At 41.5% G+C, this 21,079-nt stretch overlaps 1 protein-coding gene across 1 annotated transcript; it reads right to left on the minus strand.

Annotated features, from left to right (window-relative positions):
* Window positions 1–213: 213 nt before the first annotated feature.
* LOC145351654 (cyclin-dependent kinase-like 3) lies at window positions 214–20,750 on the minus strand. The gene is made up of 8 exons (XM_080201213.1): window positions 20,583–20,750; window positions 18,956–19,150; window positions 16,189–16,367; window positions 11,569–11,681; window positions 7,155–7,294; window positions 4,414–4,502; window positions 1,780–1,927; window positions 214–219 (listed from the first exon to the last, which is right to left on the minus strand). Exons 1-8 carry the CDS (start codon window positions 20,748–20,750, stop codon window positions 214–216), a joined length of 1,038 nt encoding a protein of 345 aa, XP_080057339.1.
* Window positions 20,751–21,079: the final 329 nt, after the last annotated feature.

Genomic DNA, 21,079 nt, shown 5'->3' on the forward strand with positions numbered 1-21,079 from the left:
TTCTACTGAACAACAGTGATTGCTACTTGGAAGATTTGAGCTATTGTGTGTGTTTTTGAACACCTCTCCCAAATGGCCTTGCTCTGATTTTAAAATGTCTCCTTATCTAACTTTATTCGTGGTAAGTGGACAAGGAAACTAATTGAATAGATGGGCTACATTGTTGTCCTGTGTGGGGTAAAGTTATGCATAATTATCTCTGAATTTTGTAGCTTAGAGCTGCAGTGAAATATCACATTAAATAATTATCACAGTTCATCATCCAAGTTAAGCTTTAAACTACTATTCAACCCTCAGATAAATGCAAAATACTGCGGATGCTGGAATCTGAAACAAAAACAGAAAATGTTGGAAAATCTCAGCAGGTCTGACAGCATCTGTGGAGAGAGAACAGAGCCAACGTTTCGAGTCTAGATGACCCTTTGTCAGAGAATTGAAACTGATTCACTCCTCCCGCCAGAAGAAACAAACAGATTCATGAACCAGGCAGGTCTGCATTACTCTACTGGGCTCATTAAGTGGATAGGGGCTGTAGATCAGTCACTGAGGACATTGATTCTTCCCACTTTGCTGTTAGTAACCATGCAATAAGAAGTCTCACAACACCAGGTTAAAGTCCAACAGGTTTATTTGATAGTAAACCCACAAGCTTTCGGGGTTTGCCCCTCCGTCAGGTGAGTGGAGAGGTCAGTAAGCATGCAAGTCAGTGCCCTAAAAGGTAGGGTAGCCTGAGCTAAATAAGTTAACCAGCATTAAGCTTTGTGGATCTAGCTGGACTTCTTTCTGTGGTACTCCCATCTGCTCATAAATAATTAGAAACATACATAGAAAATAGAAGCAGAAGTAGGCCCTTTGAGCCTGCTCTGCCATTCATTATGATCATGGTTGATCATTAAGTTCAATGCCCTGATTCTGCATTCCCCCGCAGTTCCCTGGATCCCTCTAGCCTCAACCACTATATCAAATTTCTGGTGAAATCAGGTAGTGTTTTGGCTTCAACTACTTTCTGTGGTACTGAATTCCACACATTCACCACTCTTTGGGTGGAGAAATTTCATCCCATCTCAGTTCTAAAGGTTTACACCTTATCCTGGTTCCTAGATCTGGACTCCCCCCACCATCAGGAATATCCTTTCGGAATCCACCCTGCCCATCCTGTTACAACTTAATAAGTTTCTATGAGATTCCCTCTCACTCTTTTAAATTCACACATGGGAATTCCTAAACTTGTGCTGAATTAAAACTAAGGTATTTTGGACATAGTTAAATGAAATACAATCCAAAGGGAAGAGTATGATGCTTATCAGGCAAAACTGAAATTTGATTTGAGATGCCAAGATGGCTTGGTTTGGACATACTTAAGCACGTCAATGTATTTTTTAATGGGTGGAAGATTTCAAGATAGTTAAAAAAAATCACCCACAGAAAAATGTTTCCATACTATCTCCTCCCACTTTCCTATCTTATTACTACTCAGTTTGTTATTTATTGCAGAATTGGTTAATGCACTATTGTTATCTATTAATTTACAAGATTCCCTCTGGAAAGCGTGAAATTTACGTTTGCCAAATTAGCCATCCATGTGCATGTACTGTGATTAATGGCTTAATCCCGTTCACACGAGCAGGGTCCTTACAGACAATATAGGATTTTCCTATCAGTTGATCTTGATTTTAACCGCATCCCAGCAATGAAATTTAAAATACTATTCTCAATAAATATCTGACCACTCAAGTATATTGATATTATAATCTCATAAAGGGACACAAAAATTCTCACCTTTCCATGCTTTTTAGCACTTTGTTTGACATTTACCACGGTCTTTTCATATTCTGTGATTTCTTTACTTATGTTTTTACGTTTTCTTGTCAAGAGTGGATTATCTTTCATATCCTTTAGAACTTGAGCCTGAATCTCAGGGATAAATCTGTAAGTGCAAGCAAGATATTTCACGGGATCCTGCCATCAGGACTAATCACTACTATTCAATCACTGTTAACTTCCACAGAGAACACATTGATTTTTTTGGTGATTTAGTTTTTTTAATGCATGTTTGTTGAAGACCTCAATCCAGCGCAATGCTGGCCCACTTCCCCAAGCTAACTAGTTCCTGTAGCCCAAGAGCATTATCCTGCTCTTTTGTGAAAATTAATGCAAACTGTTCCTTAAGAACCATGCTTGCGCCTTACATCTTCACTGCAGGGTTACCTTTTTGGTCTCAATTTCGCCTTACTTTATGTTCTTTATCTGTTTATAAAACATTTCCTTTGTCAATATTTTATGATGCCCTCCGTTTGTTAACCCAATTTCCTTCTTAGTTTCACCACTGCATATTCTGTATCCCTTGAGATTTTCCACGGTATTGAGATCTCAGTATTGGACGTACCCTTTCATTTTTGCCTGAACTTACCCTGTACGCTCCTTGACATTCAGGAGGCTTTAGGTTTGGTAAGCCCACCCTTTCTCTTTGTGGAATATCCTTTCTCTAAACTCTCACTATCTCACTCCTCTGACATTGATTGACCTTCAAATAGTTGTTTCCAGTTCACTTTTGATAAATCGTCTCTTGGCTGAGTAAAATTGTTCTATCCACGATTGAGAACTTTTACTCTGGTCTATCTTTATCCCTTTTTTCATAACTGCACAAAATTCAACTGAATTATGACCACTAACACTAACATGCTCTCTTTCTGATATCCCTCTTACACCTGCCTGCATCATTCTATGAAACCAAGTCCAGAACTGCCACTTCTCTTTTTTGTCTTGTACTGACCAAAAAAGTTCCTCCAAAAGCATTGAGATGCAACTTGCCTGGCTTGTAGCAGGATGTTCTATCTTCCCCCAGAACTGGTCCTAATGTCCCAGGAATCTAAATTCCTCTTGATTCTGACACAGAAAGGTATTTCCAATCACCATTGAGATAATACGCCATTTAATCTGTGGGACAAGCATGCCAGTACCAAACTGAGCCAGTGGGCAAATAAGCTGCTATCATAACTCTGCCATTTGATTTTGCAAAGTCTTACCAGTGAGAGAGCATTTTGTTCACTAGTTCTTAGAGCCTGGGTCAATTAGGCAAGGCCACACTTAATATTCCTCTTCAGGTACTCTGAGAAGGAACCAAAGCAGTGATGATGGGCCACCCCCATTGGTGTTAGGTACAGCATCAACATAGTAGTAATTGTTTACAACTTAATGGTTTGCTAGCCACCCCATAGGGCATTTAGAGTCAACTGCATAACTTGGGACTGAAATAACATGTAAGCTCAAATGGGTAAGGGTAGTAGGCTTCCTTCCTTGAAAAACATCACTAAACAAGTCCAGTTTTAGGGGACAAGTCCTCTGATCTTTCCTTTCTCCTTGTGGAACAGCACCGAACTTTGATTCATTACCTCCCCATTTCAGCAGTAAAGATGGGTTATGAGGAGGATCACCAGAACAGACTCGAGTTGTTATCACTGAGCATGCACTCTGGTCTGTTTGTAATCCTTCCTCCACACACCTTCCTACTTGGACTCGGAGGGCAAGGCACTAGGAAGGCTTGGAAACATTGTGACTCTCTGGGAAAGGTGGAGAATAAAGGGGTCCACATATTCTCTTCCACATTCTTCCATTGGGAAAAAATGACACATATATCTGAGAAATCGACTGAGGAACAGCTTCTTCCCTTCTGCCATCAGACTTTTGAATGGACCTATCATGCATTAAGCTGATCTTTCTCTACATCCCATCTGTAACTGCAACACTATATTCTGCACCCTCTCCCTTCCTTCACTCCTATGTACTCTATGAATGGTATGGTTTGTCTGTGTAGTGCGCAAGAAACAGCTGTTCATGTTCGTTGTGAATGTAGCCCAGTCCATCACCTAAACCAGCCTCCCATCCATTGACTCTGTCTGCACTTCCTGCTGCCTTGGAAAAGCAGCCAGCATAATCAAGGAGCCCACACACCCCAGACATACTCTCTTCCACATTTTTGCATTGGGAAAAAGCTACAAAAATTTAAGAACATGTATCAACTGACTTAAGAACAATTTCTTCCCTGCTGCCATCAGACTTATGGATGGACCTACCTTATATTAAGCTGATTTTTCTTTACACCCTATCTGTAACTGCAACACGATATTCTGAAAAACCCCCTCCTTCCCTTCTCCTCTATGTACTCTATGAACAGTATGCTTTATCTGTAAAGCATGCAAGAAACAATACTTTTCACTTGTATCCTAACACATGTGACAATAATAAATCAAATCAAATCAATCACCATTTTGAAAAATTAGAATGAATTATCTATTATGCTGTTACATTCCCATAGATGTGTGAATCTCTATTTAATCAGTTAGGAGAAAATTCAGTAACTATGTTATAAATTTCCAGGAAAACAGTTTTCCTTCCGAATTAAAAAGTCCTCACTTCTCCGAGAATCCATCCGCTGTGAAGTATTCAGCTTTCAGCAGTTCTGTGCATGAAGATCTCTTGTCTGGGTCCATCTGTAAGCATTTCTGTTAAAATATTATACACATCCAATCAATGTTTTTTGTCAGTCAAAAACTGTCACTGCCGTCTCGTTCTGAGTACCAAAAACCACAATTGCACCAATTAAATGAAGTGGAGATGCCAGAGTTAGACTGTGGTGGAAACAGTAAGAAGTCTCACAACATTATGTTGAAGTCCAACAGGTTTATTTGGAATCACGAGCTTTCAGAGTGCTGCTCCTTCATCAGGTGAGTGGGGCTCCAGAAGTACTTCCACAAACCCCAAGTGGCCAACAGCAGACCCAATGAGCAAAAACACTCATCTGCTGAAGGAGTAGTGCTCCGAAAACTCATGATTCCAAATAAACCTGTTAGACTTTAACCTGGTGTTGTGAGACTTCTTAGTGTCACCAATTAAATCAGACAATTTGTCCAGCACACAAAAAGAGTTGGAGCTGATTTTCCGGGAGGTTGGGCCACTTAATTAGGACTCAGAAACGGAATTTGTTTCAAAACAATACCTTACATTGGAAATGGGATTTCCCCTTGTGTGAGAATGAAGACATTACATGGATACCTATTTCATTTCAACAGCTCCGCTGTTGTAGAGCTGTTGCTTGTATGTCAAGAATATTGCAAATTCATGTCCACTCCAGGGAGTTGAGAACAACTATCTAGGCTAATGCTCCAGTGGAGTACTTAGGCTATGTGGAACTGACAGAAATGCCATTTTTCGGATGAGATGCCAAAACCTGTCGCTCCCAAAGATGGACATAAGGGATTCCATGGAACGAGTGGGGTGAGTTATCGCTGGTTGTGGCCAATCGCTATCCCTCACGTAAGTTACTGGAAAAAACAGAATGTGTGGCCATTGTCACTTTAGTGTTTGTGGGATCTTGCTATGCATAATTTCGCTGCTGCGTTTCTTGCATTATAACTAAGAACACCACAGTTTGAAAAGTACCTCATTGGCTGTAAAACCCCTTTGGTACATTATGAGGTTGTAAAAGATGCAATATAAATCCAACTTCTTCTTTCTTTCATTTGTGTCTCTCAGAAATACTCAAAAATTCTATCCACAAAGTGATTTCTTGCAAATTGTATTCACTGTTGTTATTTATATCAACATGTTTGCAAATTTGTACACAGCAAGAGTCCCTAAACAACAAAGAGGCAAATGAACAGACATTCTACTATTAGTGGTATGAGTTAAGTTGATGTTGAACAGTTCAAAATAACTCTCAGCTTCTGGGGCGGCACGGTGGCGCAATAGTTAGTACTGCTGCCTCACAGCACCAGGCACCTGGGTTCAACTCCGGCCTCAGGCCACTGTCTGTGTGGAGTTTGCACATTCTCTCTGTGTCTGCATGGGTTTGCTCAGGTGCTCCAGTTTTCTCCCACAGTCCAAAGATGTGCAGGTTAGATTGACTGGCCATGTTAAATTGACCCTAGTGTCAGGGGGAATAGCAGGTAAATATGTGAGGTTACGGGAATAGGGCCTGGGTGGGATTGCGGTCAGTGCAGACTTGATGGGCTTAATGGCCTCCTTCTGCACTGTAGGGGTCTACAAGTTGTTTCATAGAATGTCTTACACCCACTTGTATATGTGATGGAAGATAGTGAAGTGTTAGTCTGTCTTAAAGAAGTCTTCATTGCCTTTAGTATATTAATTGTAAGGGGACGATCTTACCATTGTGCTTTGCCGGCTGATGTGTGAAGTGAGCTGATAAGATCGCGGGAGAGCCAAGAACTCAGATTTGTGATCAGCCTCACCCTTGAACCATAATTCAACCATAATGGGGAGCTCAGTATCTTCTCTCAGACACAGTGACCCTGAAAATACTTCACCTTTCACGCCAAGATCACACCCATCAAGGATCAGTCTGCAGCTATAGTGGAAGGTCCAGTCACCTAAACTTTCAAGGCATACATGTGTAACATGAGGGACACATTACTGACATCTGACTACACATTCCATGTAAGGCAAGTCTGAAGCCTGCTGGCTCCTCTACTCCCAGGCCCACTGACCCACAAAAGGAGATTTGTCAGAAGATTGATAATTACCTTTATGGAAAGGATATGCCATCTCTAGAGGTTAGGTTATGATCAAGTTTGTAACCCTTTGACTGGATTCCTACCAGAACTGCAGGGGAAGGTGAAAGTATGTTGGAAATGCTTGAAAACTTGGTGTTTGTTTTTTCCCAATGACATGATGGAAAAGATGTTCCTCTCATGGTTCACCATTCCTGGTGATGATGTGCTTTGAATAGAATGCCATCATGATACATTGAGGGAGGATAAACCAAGGGAAAATGCCTGGGTCCATATTCCCTGTATTCAGCAGTCTTAGATCAGTAACAATGGCTGACTGAGAAAGCACAGTAAGAAGTCTCACAACACCAAATTAAAGTCCAATAGGTGAAGGGGCAGTGCTCCTAAAACTTGCGGCTTGCGCTGCCAAATAAACCTGTGAGACTTTAACCTGGTGTTGTGAGACTACTTACTGTGCTTACCCCAGTCCAATGATGGCATCTCCACATCATTACTGAGAAAAGCCAACGATGGTGAACACAGCATCTTCCATTCAGCTGAGTGAAATTCCCTCTTTAAGAAAATTACATAATCACAAAACACATGCCTCTGAAAACTGATTAATGTCAGACTCCCTCTACACTTTACCTTTACCATCACAGTCAACAAAGGATTACATCTTAACAGTCTCTTTTCTGGTGATTCGGGTCTTTGGACGTCTGGTAGACATACCCCGGCAAACGTAGGATTCTTACTAAAAAGACTCTTCAGACGTGGTGTTAAATTACCTGATCAAAATAAACAGTGCTAATTAAAATAACGCAGCTCAGAAGTTAGTTGACTGCCAGTTGAAGTTGGTTGGCTAGTTGATTGCAACTAATGGTATAATCACTAGACTATTAATCCAGTAACTCAGCCAATGTTCTGGGGACCTGGGTTTGAATCCAACAGTGGAATTTGAATTCAATAAAAAATATCTGGAATTAAGAATGCATTGATGTCCATGAAACCATTGTCAATTGTCAGAAAAAAACCATCTGTTTCACTAATGTCCTTCAGAGAAGGAAATCTGCCATCCTTACCCGATGGGATCTACTTGTGACTCCAAAGCCATAGCAATGTGTTTGACTCTCAACTGCGCCCAAGCAACTAGGGATGGGCAATAAATGCCGGCCAGCCAGCGATGCCCATGTCCCATGAATGAATATAAAAAAAAATCCCAGGAGGTTGGAGGGAGAGTTGGAGGGAGAGTAGCGGCTTGGATTGAGGATTGGCTGACTGTTAGAAAGCAGAATGGTGGGATAAATGGGTCCTTCTCAAATTGGCGATCTGTAACTAGTGGGGTCCTGCAGGGCTCAGTTCTCAGACCACAACTACTTACAATCTATATCAATGATCTACAAGCAAGGACAGAGTATAACATAGCGAAATTTGCTGATGATACAAAAATAGGTGGGAAAGCAGATTGTGATGAGGAGATAAATGCCAGAATTTTACCGCCACACCTGTCCTGAAATCAGGGCAGGCACGGCTTGCAGAATAGAATTTCCCGTTGGCCTCAGGCGGGATTTTATGAGGCTCGGCTATGCGAGGCCACAAAATACTGGCCAAAAGTTTACAAATGGATACTTATAGGCTAGGAGAATGGACCAGAATCCAATGGAGTTTAATGTGGATAAATGCAAGGGTATCCATTTTGGCCAGAAAAATAAAAAGGCAAATTACTCTTTGAATGGGAAACAGATTTAAAAGGCGTCTGTGCAGAGTGATTTGGGTGTTCTTGTGCATGAGTCTCAGGAAGCGGGTATGCAGGTGCAGAATGTTATAAAGAAGGCAAATGGAATTTTGGCATTTATTGCAAAGAGTCTAGAGTATAAAAGTATAGATGTGTTGTTGCAATTGTGTAAGGCATTGGTGAGACTACACTTGGAGTATTGTGTTCAGTTTTGTCACCTTCTTTGAGGAAGGATGTGGTGGCAGTGAAGGCGGTTCAGAAGAGGTTCACTGGATTGGTTCCAGATTTAAAGAGGAGTGGTTGAGTAGCTTGGGCTTGTACTCACTGGAATACAGAAGAATGAGGGGAGATTTGATTGAAGTATATAAAATACTCAACGGAATTGATAAAGTAACTGTAAACCAAATATGCCCCGTCTAGAACATTCTAGTTCAAAAGGTTATAGTTGTAGAGTAAGAGTAAGAGCGGGGGGTTCAAGACAGAGATAAGGAGAAGCCAAGTCTCACAGAGGATTGTGAATCTATGAAACTCACTGCCCCAGAGTGCAGTGAATATGGAATCAATCAATGGGTTCAATAAGAGATTGATAAATATTTGACCAAAAGCAGGATAAAGGGCTATGGGAAAAAAGTAGGGAAGTGAAATTAAGATGAGATGGAGATCAGCCATGATCATATAGAATAGAGGAGTGGGCTCAAAGGGCTGAATTGTCTACTCTCGTTCCTAATTCCTCTGTTCCTAACAAACAATTCAGTAAGAGTTCTAAACACTGTATTTATCTGAATTACCTCATAACATCAAGATTATAATGTTATCTTTACACTCACATGGGTTTGTAGTTAATTGACCAGATATTGCTGTTAAAAGTAATAGCGAGGTTAATAGCCCTCACCGCTATTATAGGGAAGTCAGACAAAAGCTTCTGGTTATTTTACATTCGCAGTCAAAAATGGAAATCTGGAAATTCATAGAATGCAGGGCAGAAGGAGGCTTTACATCCACACTGACTCTCCAACAAAGCATACCATCTAAACCCAATCCCACGTGTTTACCCCACTAATCCTAACCTAAACTTCTTGGGACACTAAGGAGCAATTAAGCAAGGCCAATACACATTTTGAATTGTAGAGGAAACCAGAGCATCCAGAGGAAACCCATGCAGACATGGAGAGAACGTGCAAACTCCAGTCAGACCCCAACTGAGAATCAAACCCAGGTCCCTGGATCTGTGAGACAGCAGTGCTAACCATTGTGTCACCGTGCTGTGTTGGTATGGAGCGGAGATGGGGGGGTGGGGTGGGTAAGAGGGGCTGTGGGACTTCTTGGGAGAAGGGTGAGAGCCTAAGGGCCTAAGCTTCTAAAAGAACTGAGACAAATTCCCAGAGAACAGAGTGGATTTTCTAAGCAGATGGGCCTAGCATCAGCCTCTAGGATAAGGGGCCTGCCTCTGCCTCTCAGGAGTGAAAATTGAGTCTAATGGGCCTCTGAAAAAGAGCTCCGAAAGCCAGTGGCGTTTGCTACTAAATAAACCTGTCGGACTTTAACCTGGTGTTGTGACACTTCTTACCCTGAAACTGAGGCAGGTCTGCTGAGTGAAGAAATTAATCGCGAAAACCTAGCCCTGTGACCCTATGTTCTACATTCCCCAGCCAGTGAAAACATTTTCTCAGCATCTGATCTGTCAAGCCCCTTAAGAATTTTAAATGTTTCAATTACATCCCTTCTCATTCATCTAAACTCCAGGGAATATAAGCCTGGTAAGACAATTCCCACCTCCCAGGAATCAGTCTATGGAACTTTTGTTGCACTCCGTCTGGGTAAATCTATGAATAAGGAGACCACAGATGACACAATGGCTGGAATTTTACCTTCCTGCCCACCACAGGAATTGGAGCAGGCGAGGGGTGGAGCATGGAAAGGTCTGTTGACCTCAGGTGGGATTTTATGGTTTCAGGATGAACAAGGCCATAAAATCCCACCCAATATTCCAGATGTGGCCTCATTAATCTTTGTATTAATGTAGTAAGATTTATTTTCTTTGACAGTCCAATTTCTTCCTTGTAGCTACTAAATGCATCCTTACTTAAATGGGTAGTAGAACATAAGAACATAAGAAATAGGAGCAGGAGTAGGCCATCTAGCCCTTCAAGCCTGCCCCGCCATTCAATAAGATCATGGCTGATCTGTCGTGGCTCAGTTCCACAATCCCGCCCACTCCCCATAACCCTTAATCCCCTCTCTTATCAAAAACCCATCAACCCGCGTCTCAAAAATATTTAGCGAGGTAGCCTCCACCACTTCAACGGGCAGAGAATTCCAGAGACTCACCACCCTTTGAGTGAAGAAGTTCCTCCTCAACTCCGTTCTAAACTGCCCCCCCCTTTATCTTGAGGCTGTGCCCCCTAGTCCTACTATCCTTTCTGAGCGGGAAGAGTCTCTCCACCTCTATCCTGTCCATCCCATTCATCATCTTATACGTCTCAATGAGATCTCCTCTCATTCTTCTAAACTCTAACGAGTACAAGCCTAATTTATTCAGCATCTCCTCATAGCTCAACCCCCTCAACTCCGGCATCAGCCTAGTAAACCTCCTCTGCACTCCCTCCAAGGCCAAAATATCCTTGCGTAAGTACGGCGCCCAAAACTGCACACAGTACTCCAGCTGCGGCCTCACCAATGCCCTATACAGCTGCAGCAAGACCTCCCTACTTTTATATTCAATCCCCCTCGCTATGAAGGCCAGCATCCCATTCGCCTTCCTGACCACATGCTGCACCTGCAAGCTGGGTTTTTGCGACTCATGCACAAGGACCCCGAGGTCCCTCTGCACCGTCGCCTGCTGCAGTTTTTCACCACGTAAGTAATAATCCTTCCTACCATTATTCCTACCAAAGTGGACCACCTCACACTTGCCAACATTAAATTCCATTTGCCATTTCCTGGCCCATTCGCCCAGCCTATCTAGATCCTTCTGTAGACTCTCCACACCCTCCGCACAATTTGCCGTTCCACCAATCTTGGTGTCATCAGCAAAGTTCGACACCCTACACTTCGTTCCCTCCTCCAGATCATCTATATAAATGGTAAATAGCTGAGGCCCCAGCACCGACCCCTGGGGCACTCCACTAGTCACCATCCGCCAATCCGAATAGCCCCCATTGACCCCCACTCTCTGCCTCCTATTTGACAACCAATCCTCTGTCCACGCTAACACCCTACCCCCAACTCCATGTCCCCTGACCTTCTGCAATAACCTCTTGTGAGGTAAAAAAAAAGTTGTTCAATTTATATGAATGATAATAGCTAAGTCTTTTGATTTGTACTCACCCACTTGTGTGACTATCTTGTGGATCTGATCCAAGTCAGAGTTTCCTGGCAGGTAAGGATTTCCTGTTGCCATTTCAATACTCATGCATCCAAATGCCCAAATGTCCACCGGTCTTGTGAAAAAAACATGTAGAAATGTTTTAAGAAATATTTATTGGAATGAGTTAGTTATCAATGAGAAAGCATCCTTGAACATAAAGACTAAAGAGTTTAGTATCAAAGCGAGGGCATATGTAAACTGTATTGAGGTGGTAATTTTACATGATTTATTTCACTTTTCTTCAGCAAATAGTTATAATATACATGAATGCAATGAACATAAATTAATGGTAATTGTTAAGAACAATTAAAAGATGTTTCCATAAGATCCTGTGGATAGATTTTTATGAAAAAATGTATGGGTGATCTCATGCACATATCCGTAACAGATTAAAAATCTACCACTGCACACTTCCTGTCAACAAGATCTTGCTTCCTGTTATGCTTTTCTTGTAGTGTTGCATTAGGTTTTTCTCTTATAAGTTCACACGTCTACAATCATCTAATGGTTAACACCTGTGTAAACATACCTGGTGCTAATACAGTCCCTTGTCAGTGCTAACACTTTGGATGTGATGTTCCGACTGCACTCACCCCAGTGCTGGAAAATCCTGCCAGGGCTCAATGGACCTGTGCCCCACCCACTGTGATTCCCATGGCAGGTGGGACAGGAAAATTCCAGCCCGAGTGTCAGCATAAGAATATAAATGATTGTTTTGTGGATCCCAGTTCCTCAGCATGTACTGCAGAATAAATCTGAGGCTCCAACCAACCCCATACCTACACACCAACAATAATATGAAATGCTAGTTCAGTGCTGATCCCAGAATGGAATCTTCAGTATTGGGAGCACCCACAGAAGAAGATTAAAATAACTTGAGCTTTGACAAAGGGTCAAGCGGACTTGTAGTGTCAGCTCTATTCTCTCCTTACAGGCGTTGCCAGATCTGCTGAGATTTTCCAGCGTTTTCTCTTATGGTTTCAGATTCCAGCATCCGCAGTAATTTGCTTTTGTTGGGCGGTAGAAAATAATTTATAGCTTAGGCTTATCAAACAGTGCGGAGTTGACCATGAGAATGAGATGTCTCTCTGCTTCCCAATCTGCCATTGTTTTGCTTTTTAATCTAAAGTCAAGGTCCAATATGGAGAAAGTGACGGAAAGGATGATCCAATAATTTTCCATCCTCTAAGCCTGGTCTTCATATCGTAACTCATTGGGAATGTGGTTTTTCCAGCTACAAGGTTTTGATGCAGTCTTTTCTGGTTTCCTTCCATGTTTGTTAGTAAATGTTCAAATATTAGCGCTACATTGTGATTCTATGGGCTGGATTTTCCAACCATATTTGCCTAAGGCTGGAAAACCCCAGCTAAAATCAACGAACTCTTGCATGGTCTGTTTTCCACCCACTATGATTCCCATGGCGGGTGGGATGGGAAAAGTCTGTCCTAATAAATAGACTTAAACTACATATCAACACTGACCAATGAGTTTGTTATGAACAGGAATACTGAAATTTAATAAACTTGTTGACTTTCAGCCTACAAAGATGAGGGGAAACTACTTCTTTCAAAGCGTGGTGAATCTGTGGAATTCTCTACCCCAGAGTGTGGTGTATGCTGGGACATTGAATAAAGTTGAACAGGAGATGGACAGATTTTTAATTAGTAAAGGATTGAAGGGTTATGGAGAAAGGGCAGGAAAGTGGAGTTGAAGCCAAGATAAGATCAGCCACGATTGTATTGAATGGCAGAGCAGGCTCGAGGAGGTGAATTGCCTACTCCTGCTCCTAGTTCTTACGCTCTTGTGTACTGGCAGATTATGAGTTTTCTTTTCCCCAATAAAATAAAGGTATTCAACTAATGGATCACAAAATTTAAAATTGTCTGGTGTAGTTACAGGCCCTGTAGTCTCTTTCTGAACTAAGTATAGCAGTCAAGTATTGTGTCTGACAGTTCAGGAGCACTTACAGAGGAACGAGAGTAGGCGAGCCCACTCCTCAAGCTTATTTTGCCATTCAATTAGTTGAAGATGATCTGTATCACAACTCCACCTAGCTGCCTTGGTTCTGTAATCCTTAATACTCTTGCCTAATAAAACTGTAAATGCGTTATTGCATTTTGTTTTGCTATGATGCAACATTAGACGGGCATTTCCCTGCATGTTACACTGTATAATTTTGTACACTGACACATATGCTTCCTCTTAAGATTATTTCAAATCATCACAAGTCACGATTCTTAGAGACAAGTATTTGTTTATCTTTGTGAGAAGCCATATGAAAAGGAAAGTAAGGTGCACATTATGTAATTTACTACAGCCTATCACCTTCTAATGCAAGAAAGTCAAATATTGATATGAATTAGTGCAGGGTCTATGGCCTACACTTTTGCCAATCAGAACAAAATCGCTACATCCATCTGCAGCGCACAACAGCAAGAGTCAACTCTTGCAGGATTGAGACTACATTGCATAGTTAGCAATTTTAATTTGAGACACTGTAATATTATTGTAGGTACCTTTTGATCATCTTTATAGTTAGCATGGCACTAAATGTAATGTATCCAATTAACTAAAACTGCGCAAGAAAATACATCTTTAAAACAGGAGATAGAAATGAATAATTAACAATAACTCAGTTCCCAATGAGGCTATTTATATGAAGGCATCATTATTCTTGAGGCTGTTGTATAAAATGCACTCAGCTAATTAATAAGGTTTATTCATCAATGTATTCTATAACTTGCAGTTTGGGAAATAAATTTTATGTGTCTTAATTGCTGTGAGACAACACCTGGTCTCACTTATTCACTAAATGTTGATGTATCACAGCATCAGAAGTGTACACAGAGCCATTAATCCTGATATTTAATAATTTTCTGTAACAAAAAAATTGCATAAGCCCCATGTTGTGCCTGGCCTGTGAGCACTTGATGCTAGTCCTGGATACACAGCTCTGTCGCAAAATTACCTGAATGTATTAATAGTACACAGAGATCTTCAATTACTCTCTAGTGAGCACAGCTAATATCAGTTAATAACTACTCCAAATGAAAAGGAAAAAGCTTCACTGTTCTGGGTAGGAAAGTATGATTTAATGGAGAGAGACTGCAGAATGCTGTGGTACAGAGTGACCTGGGCGTTCTTGCATATGAATCACTAAAAGTCAGCATCCAGATACATTAAGTAATTAAGAAAGCAAATGGAATGTTGGTCTTTATTACAAGTGGGTTAGAGTTTGAAAATAGGGAAGTATTGCTACAAATATTGGTGAGCCATGAAGTGGAGGTGCATTGGACAGGGGTGGGGACAGTAAGAAGTCTCACAACTCTAGGTTAAAGTCCAACAGGTTTGTTTGGAATCACGAGCTTTCAGAGTGCTGCTCCTTCATCAGGTGAGTCACTATTTTCCTTTCTCGGACTCACTTGATGAAGGAGTAGCTCTCCAAAGGCTCACGATTCCAAATAAACCTGTTGGACTTTAAACTGGTGTTGTGAGACTTCTTACTGTGTTGGTGAGAGCATACCTAAAGTACAATGTACAGTTTTGGCCACCTTACTTAAGACTTGCATTGGGGGAAGTTCAGAGAAGAAGCAATAAGTTGATTCCTGGGGTGAAGGGGCTATCTTATGAAGAAATATTGAGCAGGTTTGGCCTATACTCATTGTAGTTTAGGAGAATGAGGTGTAAACATACTGAAACATAGAAGATTCTGAGCAGGCTTGATAGGGTGAGTATCCCCTCATCCAGGGAAACTAGAACTAGGGTGCCATAGTTTCAAAATAGGTTTTCTCCCACCTATGAGATGAGGTGGAATTTATTCCCTCCCAGTTTGTTAGTGTTTTGAATTCTCCCCCAGTGAGCACTGTAGGCTGCGTCATTGAACATATTAAAGAGTTAAACTAATTTTTGATAGGCAATGGAATCAAGGGTTAAGGCCACAGTCAGATCAACAACAATCTCAATGAAAGGGGAAGCAAGGTTGAGGAGACAGTAAGAAACCTCACAATACCAAGTTAAATTCCAACGGGTTTATTTGGTAGCACGAGCTTTCAGAGCGCTGCTCCTTCATCAGGTGAATGGGAGTTGGGTTCACAAACAGGGCATATATAGGCATAAACTCAGTTACAATGTAATAGTTGGAATGTGAGTCTTAACAGATAATCAAATCTTTACAGGTACAGACAATGTGAGTAGAGACAGGGTTAAGTGCAGGTTAAAGAGGTATGAATTATCTCAAGCCAGGACAGTTAGTGAGATTTTGCAAGCCCAGGCAAGTCGTGAGGGTTACAGATAATATGACATGACCCCAATGTCCCAGTTGAGGCTGTCCCTACGTACGTGGAACTCGGCTATTAGTTTCTGCTGGCCGAGATTTTGCTTGTTTTTTTCTATTTTCGAGCTTTTTGAGATTTGTTGTTGCACCTGACTCAAATCTGTTCACAAACCAGGGACCACACAAGGGTTCTTCCTGATCTGTAGCCTCAATAGTAGAGTGCCATTGAAGGGAATAGCTGCATATTCTTCTCCTTCTGCAAATGAATGCAAAATAAAGAAAAATGTTCTTTACAATATGTACCTACTTTCCATATTTGGTGTCACCGACTACTAACTCTGGAGCCCTGTACCACCGAGTCGCCACATATTCTGTGTAAGGCTCTCCAGGTGCAGCCACTGAACGGGCAAAGCCAAAATCACAGAGTTTGACAACGCCCGACTCTGAGACCAGAACATTCTCAGGTTTAATATCACGATGAATTATCTAGAGGAGAAATAAATAGAGAAAAACAGAATAAAATATTGTACTTACTTTGTCAGTGGAAGTGACATGTACATTCAGTGAATTGCAAAGATCCACTTTAAATCATATAGATCACTAGCCATATTGGGGTAATTTCTTACTCATGTATTGGTCACAGAACATCAAGAAACGAATGGACTTGATAGTGAGGCTACTTATCTGACCCCCTCAACAGCTATTGTGTAATCAACTACCAGAACATGCACAATGCTGCACTTTGGAAAATCGTCTTGTAGACATTCCCCCTCTCCTTCAGTTGGAAAGGCACAGGTTCCACTACCTTACATAGGCAATTCAAAGGAACTGGTGTGTTCAACCTGCTTAAGGTTAGAGCCACACAGTAACACAGCTCATGCCAGCCATGGTTCAGCACATGGCACCACCTATGAATTGGAAAGTTGTGATATCAAGACCCACACCAGACACTTGAGCAGAAAAATCGAGGTTGACAACTCTAGGCCAACACTGTCCTAGGTGCTGTGTTTTGGATGAGACATTAAACTACAGCCTCATCTGTCTTCTCACGTGGACTTAAAAGATATAACACTATTTTGAAGGCGAGCAAGGGGGAGTTATCCCTGGCATCAGGTTCATGGCCATGATGGGTGTGATCTTGTATACATCAGCGGTGAGGGGTGTTAGAATGTAATTGGTGATAACATTGGATCTCTTGTAATGTGACCAAGCTGTAAGGGTCAGCTGATCCAGTAAACCATGTAACCAATGACACAATGATGTGATGATTAGCTGACCATTTGACTCAGTTTAAATTGGAAATGTTGGGAATTGTGGGGAACTTGGAACGGCCCAGGCTGAGGTCTCACGTTTGGTGTAATGAAGTTTCTTTATTAAACCTTTTCTTTGATTTATAAGTTGGAGTAAGTTTTGATGTATTTTTATTGTCTACATTTGAAGCGTTCCTCCTGGATTAACAATGGGTGGCAAAAATTGGAAATCGCCATCTCGCTGGTGGGATTCACGGCTTCTGAGGTTTTGCCAAACCTTGAGCCCTGCTGCCATTGCTGCAGTCAGCAAACATAAGGCTCAAGATTGCTCCCGTAACTATGTAAGGATTAGTAAGTTAACAAAGCATTTGATACAAGAAAATATTAGGCCACAATGAATTAACAAATTAATAAATCAGAAGACAAATAACAGTTCAAAAAATTCAAGTAAAATACCCAGAGGAAAAGTGAATGAACAACTTAAAGGTATACCAGACAGGGTGAGTTAATGAAATAAAGCAACAGCACACACGCCATCAAATAAACTAATGGAGCATTAGGCACCTAAATGAATTACTTAACAAGGAAGCAAGCACCAATGAATTCATGACTTAATGGAGCAGTGGACACAGCAATAATGAATTAGTAGCACATCAAGAAATCAATAATTTAACCGAGCAGTGGACAGCAGTCAATTATTATTTCATACAGCAGTAATTACAACAAAAGATCAGCAAATTATGAATAAGATAATGAAGCAGGTACCAGTGCATCAAAACCATCTTTCTTACCTTTGCCATCACTGCTTACAACCCAAACCATTTCACTGTCTTTTAGTCATTTTATTTTCAAAGCATTATGAGCCAAAATTAGGATTTTAGCTTGCCAATGCCTGTAGAGAGCTAATAGATACATAACACATAATGTTGAATATTCCTTCTTGAAAATGATGAAGGTTAGCAGAATATAGAAATTATTCTGTGTTGTCGATACAACTAAAGGAGAGGCAGAGGAGGAAGAGTAGCTTTGACTTACAGAATGTAAGCCACAAGCTGAGGAATTAGTAAAATGGAGGGCGGTAGTGACCAAGGAGAGGTCAGGGAGCAGGATATACCATGAGCTAGAGAATCAACAGAGACCAGGAGGGTCAGCGAGGGGTGGGGAGGGGTCAGGAAGTGGGAGGGACAGGGAGTAGGAGGGTCAGGAAGTGGGAGGGATTGGGAGTAAATGGGTCAGGAAGAGGCAGAGATTTAGAGTAGGAGGGTCAGGGAGTGGGAGGATTAGGGAGTGGGAGGGTCAGTGAGTGGGAGAGTTAGGAAGTGGGAGGGTCAGGAAGTGGGGGGGTCATTGAGTGAGAGGGGCCCGGTGTGGGAGGATCAGCGAGTAGAAGGGATGGGGAATGGGAGGGACAGGGAGTGAGATTGTCAGGGAGTGGTAGGGACAGGCAGTGAGAGGGACAGGGAGTGGGACGGTTAAGGAGTTGGGGGTTTGGGGAGGAGCAGAGTCAGTGAGTGGGTCACGGAGTTAGATGATCAGGGATTGGGAAAGTCAGCGAGTGGGAGGGACCGTAAAGGGTTAGGGAATGGGAAAGGCTATTTAAAAATGCTACTGATTGGGCCCTGTTACCCTATACCAGACCTGGTGTGAAACAACTTTAAAACAAAACTCTGGATGCTGAATGTGAGCACGGGTTCCATTAACTGACAACAGTAAAACAGAACGACTTAAAACAGGGAAATTTAAACAGGGATTCACTTAATGCAAATAGGCAAAGCCGCAAAGGATTTACTAATAAATCCCATGTCCTCAATTACGTTGACTCACGTTGTTCTTGTGAAGGTACTCTGTGGCCCTTAACACTTGAATAAGACATTTTCTCAGTCTCTTACTCTCCAGTCCATTAGGAAACCGTTCCAAATCATCCAGAACAGTGTGATCCACAAACTCAAACACCAAGAATAAACGTTTCTTCTGTTTAAACACCTCAATAAGATTCACCAGGTTTTCATGTCTAAATTGCTGTCAGGTGATAAGAGAGACAGACAGAAAATTGTAATCATTCACAACTGAGACTTGTCATGCTATATTAAAAACAACAGTTAAGATAGAATACAGGGTGAAATTTCCTGGTTTCTATTTCCATGTGGTCTCACTCTTGGACAGGATTGTGAAAGGGGAGCACCAGATGGTAGGGGCAAGAAAATTCACGGTGATGTCATCATTTCCTCCCACCTGTCTCTTTTTCATTTGGTCAGCCACACTTGAAACATCCTTCCAGCAAAGCCATTGAAAAATCCACCTGATATAGAGTTCACACCCTCTCTCCACAAGGACAGCTTTCACTTTGTTAACATCAGAGAGATTATACAGAGATTTACAAGAGCTAAGGCCTGGGTAAGATGCTCTTTCAGAGAGTCACTGCAAACATGATGGACTGAATGGCCTCATTCTGCCCTGTAGGGATTCTATGGATCATGCCACATGTTCTATTTACTCACTGGTTCATTGGGGAAATTTTATTTCAAATTTGATAAATCCATCCCAATACTTTAAATGTTATATAATATGGATAAATGTGAGGTTATCCACTTGCATAGCAATAGAAGGAAGGCAGTATATTTATTACTTGAATGGATGTAAATTGGACACTCAATGAGACCTTGATATCCTCATTCATCAGTCATTGAAAGTAAGTGCACAGGTACAGCAGGCAGTAAAGAAGGCAAATGGTGTGGAGAGAGTGGATTTTAATATAGGGATAGGGATGTTTACTGCAATTGTATAGGGCTTTGGTGAACCCATACCTGGAGTATTTTGTGCAGGTTTGGTGTCCTTATCTGAGAAAGGATGTCCCTACTATAGAGGGAATACAGCGAAGGTTTACCAGGCCGATTCCTAATATGGCAGGTCTATTAAATGAGCAGAGACTAAGTCGGTTAGAATTATATTCACTGGAGTTTAGAAGAGTGAGAGGGAATCTCATAGAAATTTATAAAATTCTAACAGTGTTAGGCAGAGTAGATTCAGAAAGAGTATTTCCAATACTGGCAGAATCCAGAACTCGGGATCATAGTTTGAAGATAAGGGGTAAACCTTTTAGAACTGAGGTGAGGTGAAAATTCTTCACCCAGAGAGTGGTGAATGTGTGGAATTCACTACCACAGAAAATAGATGAGGCCAAAACATTGTCTGATTTCAAGAAGAAATGAGGTATAGCTCTTGGGGCTAAAGGAATTAAGGGATGTGGGCTGGGGGGAGGGGGGGTGTGGGGGGGAACAGGGGAGGTGAGATCAGGATATTGAATACAATGATCAGCCATGATCAAAATGAATGGTGGAGCGGGCTCAAAGGGCTGAATGGCCTACTCCTGCTTCTAGTTTCTATGTTTCTATTCTCCTCAGTCTCCACTTCCCCTTCCCCCAACCAAATTGATTATAATTCATGCTCTTACCTTCAAAAATCGTATTTCTCTGACAGCAATTTTCTTTACCAGCCTGTCATCATCTCGGTCCTGAAATCTTTTGATGGCGACTATTTGTCCTGTCTCTTTGTGCCTGCATTTCATCACTGATCCATAAGTACCCTCTCCCACCAGTCCTAGATTCTCATACATTTCCATTTCTAGGTCTGATTTTTTAAAAACCTGTATCAGAATGCATCATATGTTGCAGTTAGTTACCAGTTCTGAATTATATCCAGTTAAAACATATGGAACATTTTATTTAATGGCACTTTATTCCTATTCTGCTTTATGAAATAATTGATAATAAAGGAAGGTGTGTTGTTGTAGAATTGTAGAGCACCCCTGGCTAAGGATAAAAGCTTCAAGGTGGGGTTCCTAATGACAGTTCATTCTATCCTACTGATGTTCTGTAAGGGCAGCACTGAAGCAGAGGTAAATGTTTCTTCAGAGGGGTATGGCTGTTCTCACAATAACATTGGCATGTC

The sequence above is a fragment of the Carcharhinus amblyrhynchos genome, chromosome 13 (assembly GCF_965287045.1).
Source record: "Carcharhinus amblyrhynchos chromosome 13, sCarAmb.v2.hapA, whole genome shotgun sequence".
Classification (NCBI taxonomy): domain Eukaryota; kingdom Metazoa; phylum Chordata; class Chondrichthyes; order Carcharhiniformes; family Carcharhinidae; genus Carcharhinus; species Carcharhinus amblyrhynchos.

Bases quoted from the DNA above. Each gene is read 5' to 3' on its own strand.
- LOC145351654 (XM_080201213.1), bottom strand. From the start codon at position 20,750: ATGGAAATGTATGAGAATCTAGGACTGGTGGGAGAGGGTACTTATGGA. The intron at 7,295-11,568 runs GTGAGTACAAAT...TATTTTGATCAG, and splicing joins CAAGATAGTCACACAAGTGG to GTAATTTAACACCACGTCTG. The intron at 1,928-4,413 runs GTGAGGACTTTT...TTGCACTTACAG, and splicing joins GCGGATGGATTCTCGGAGAA to ATTTATCCCTGAGATTCAGG.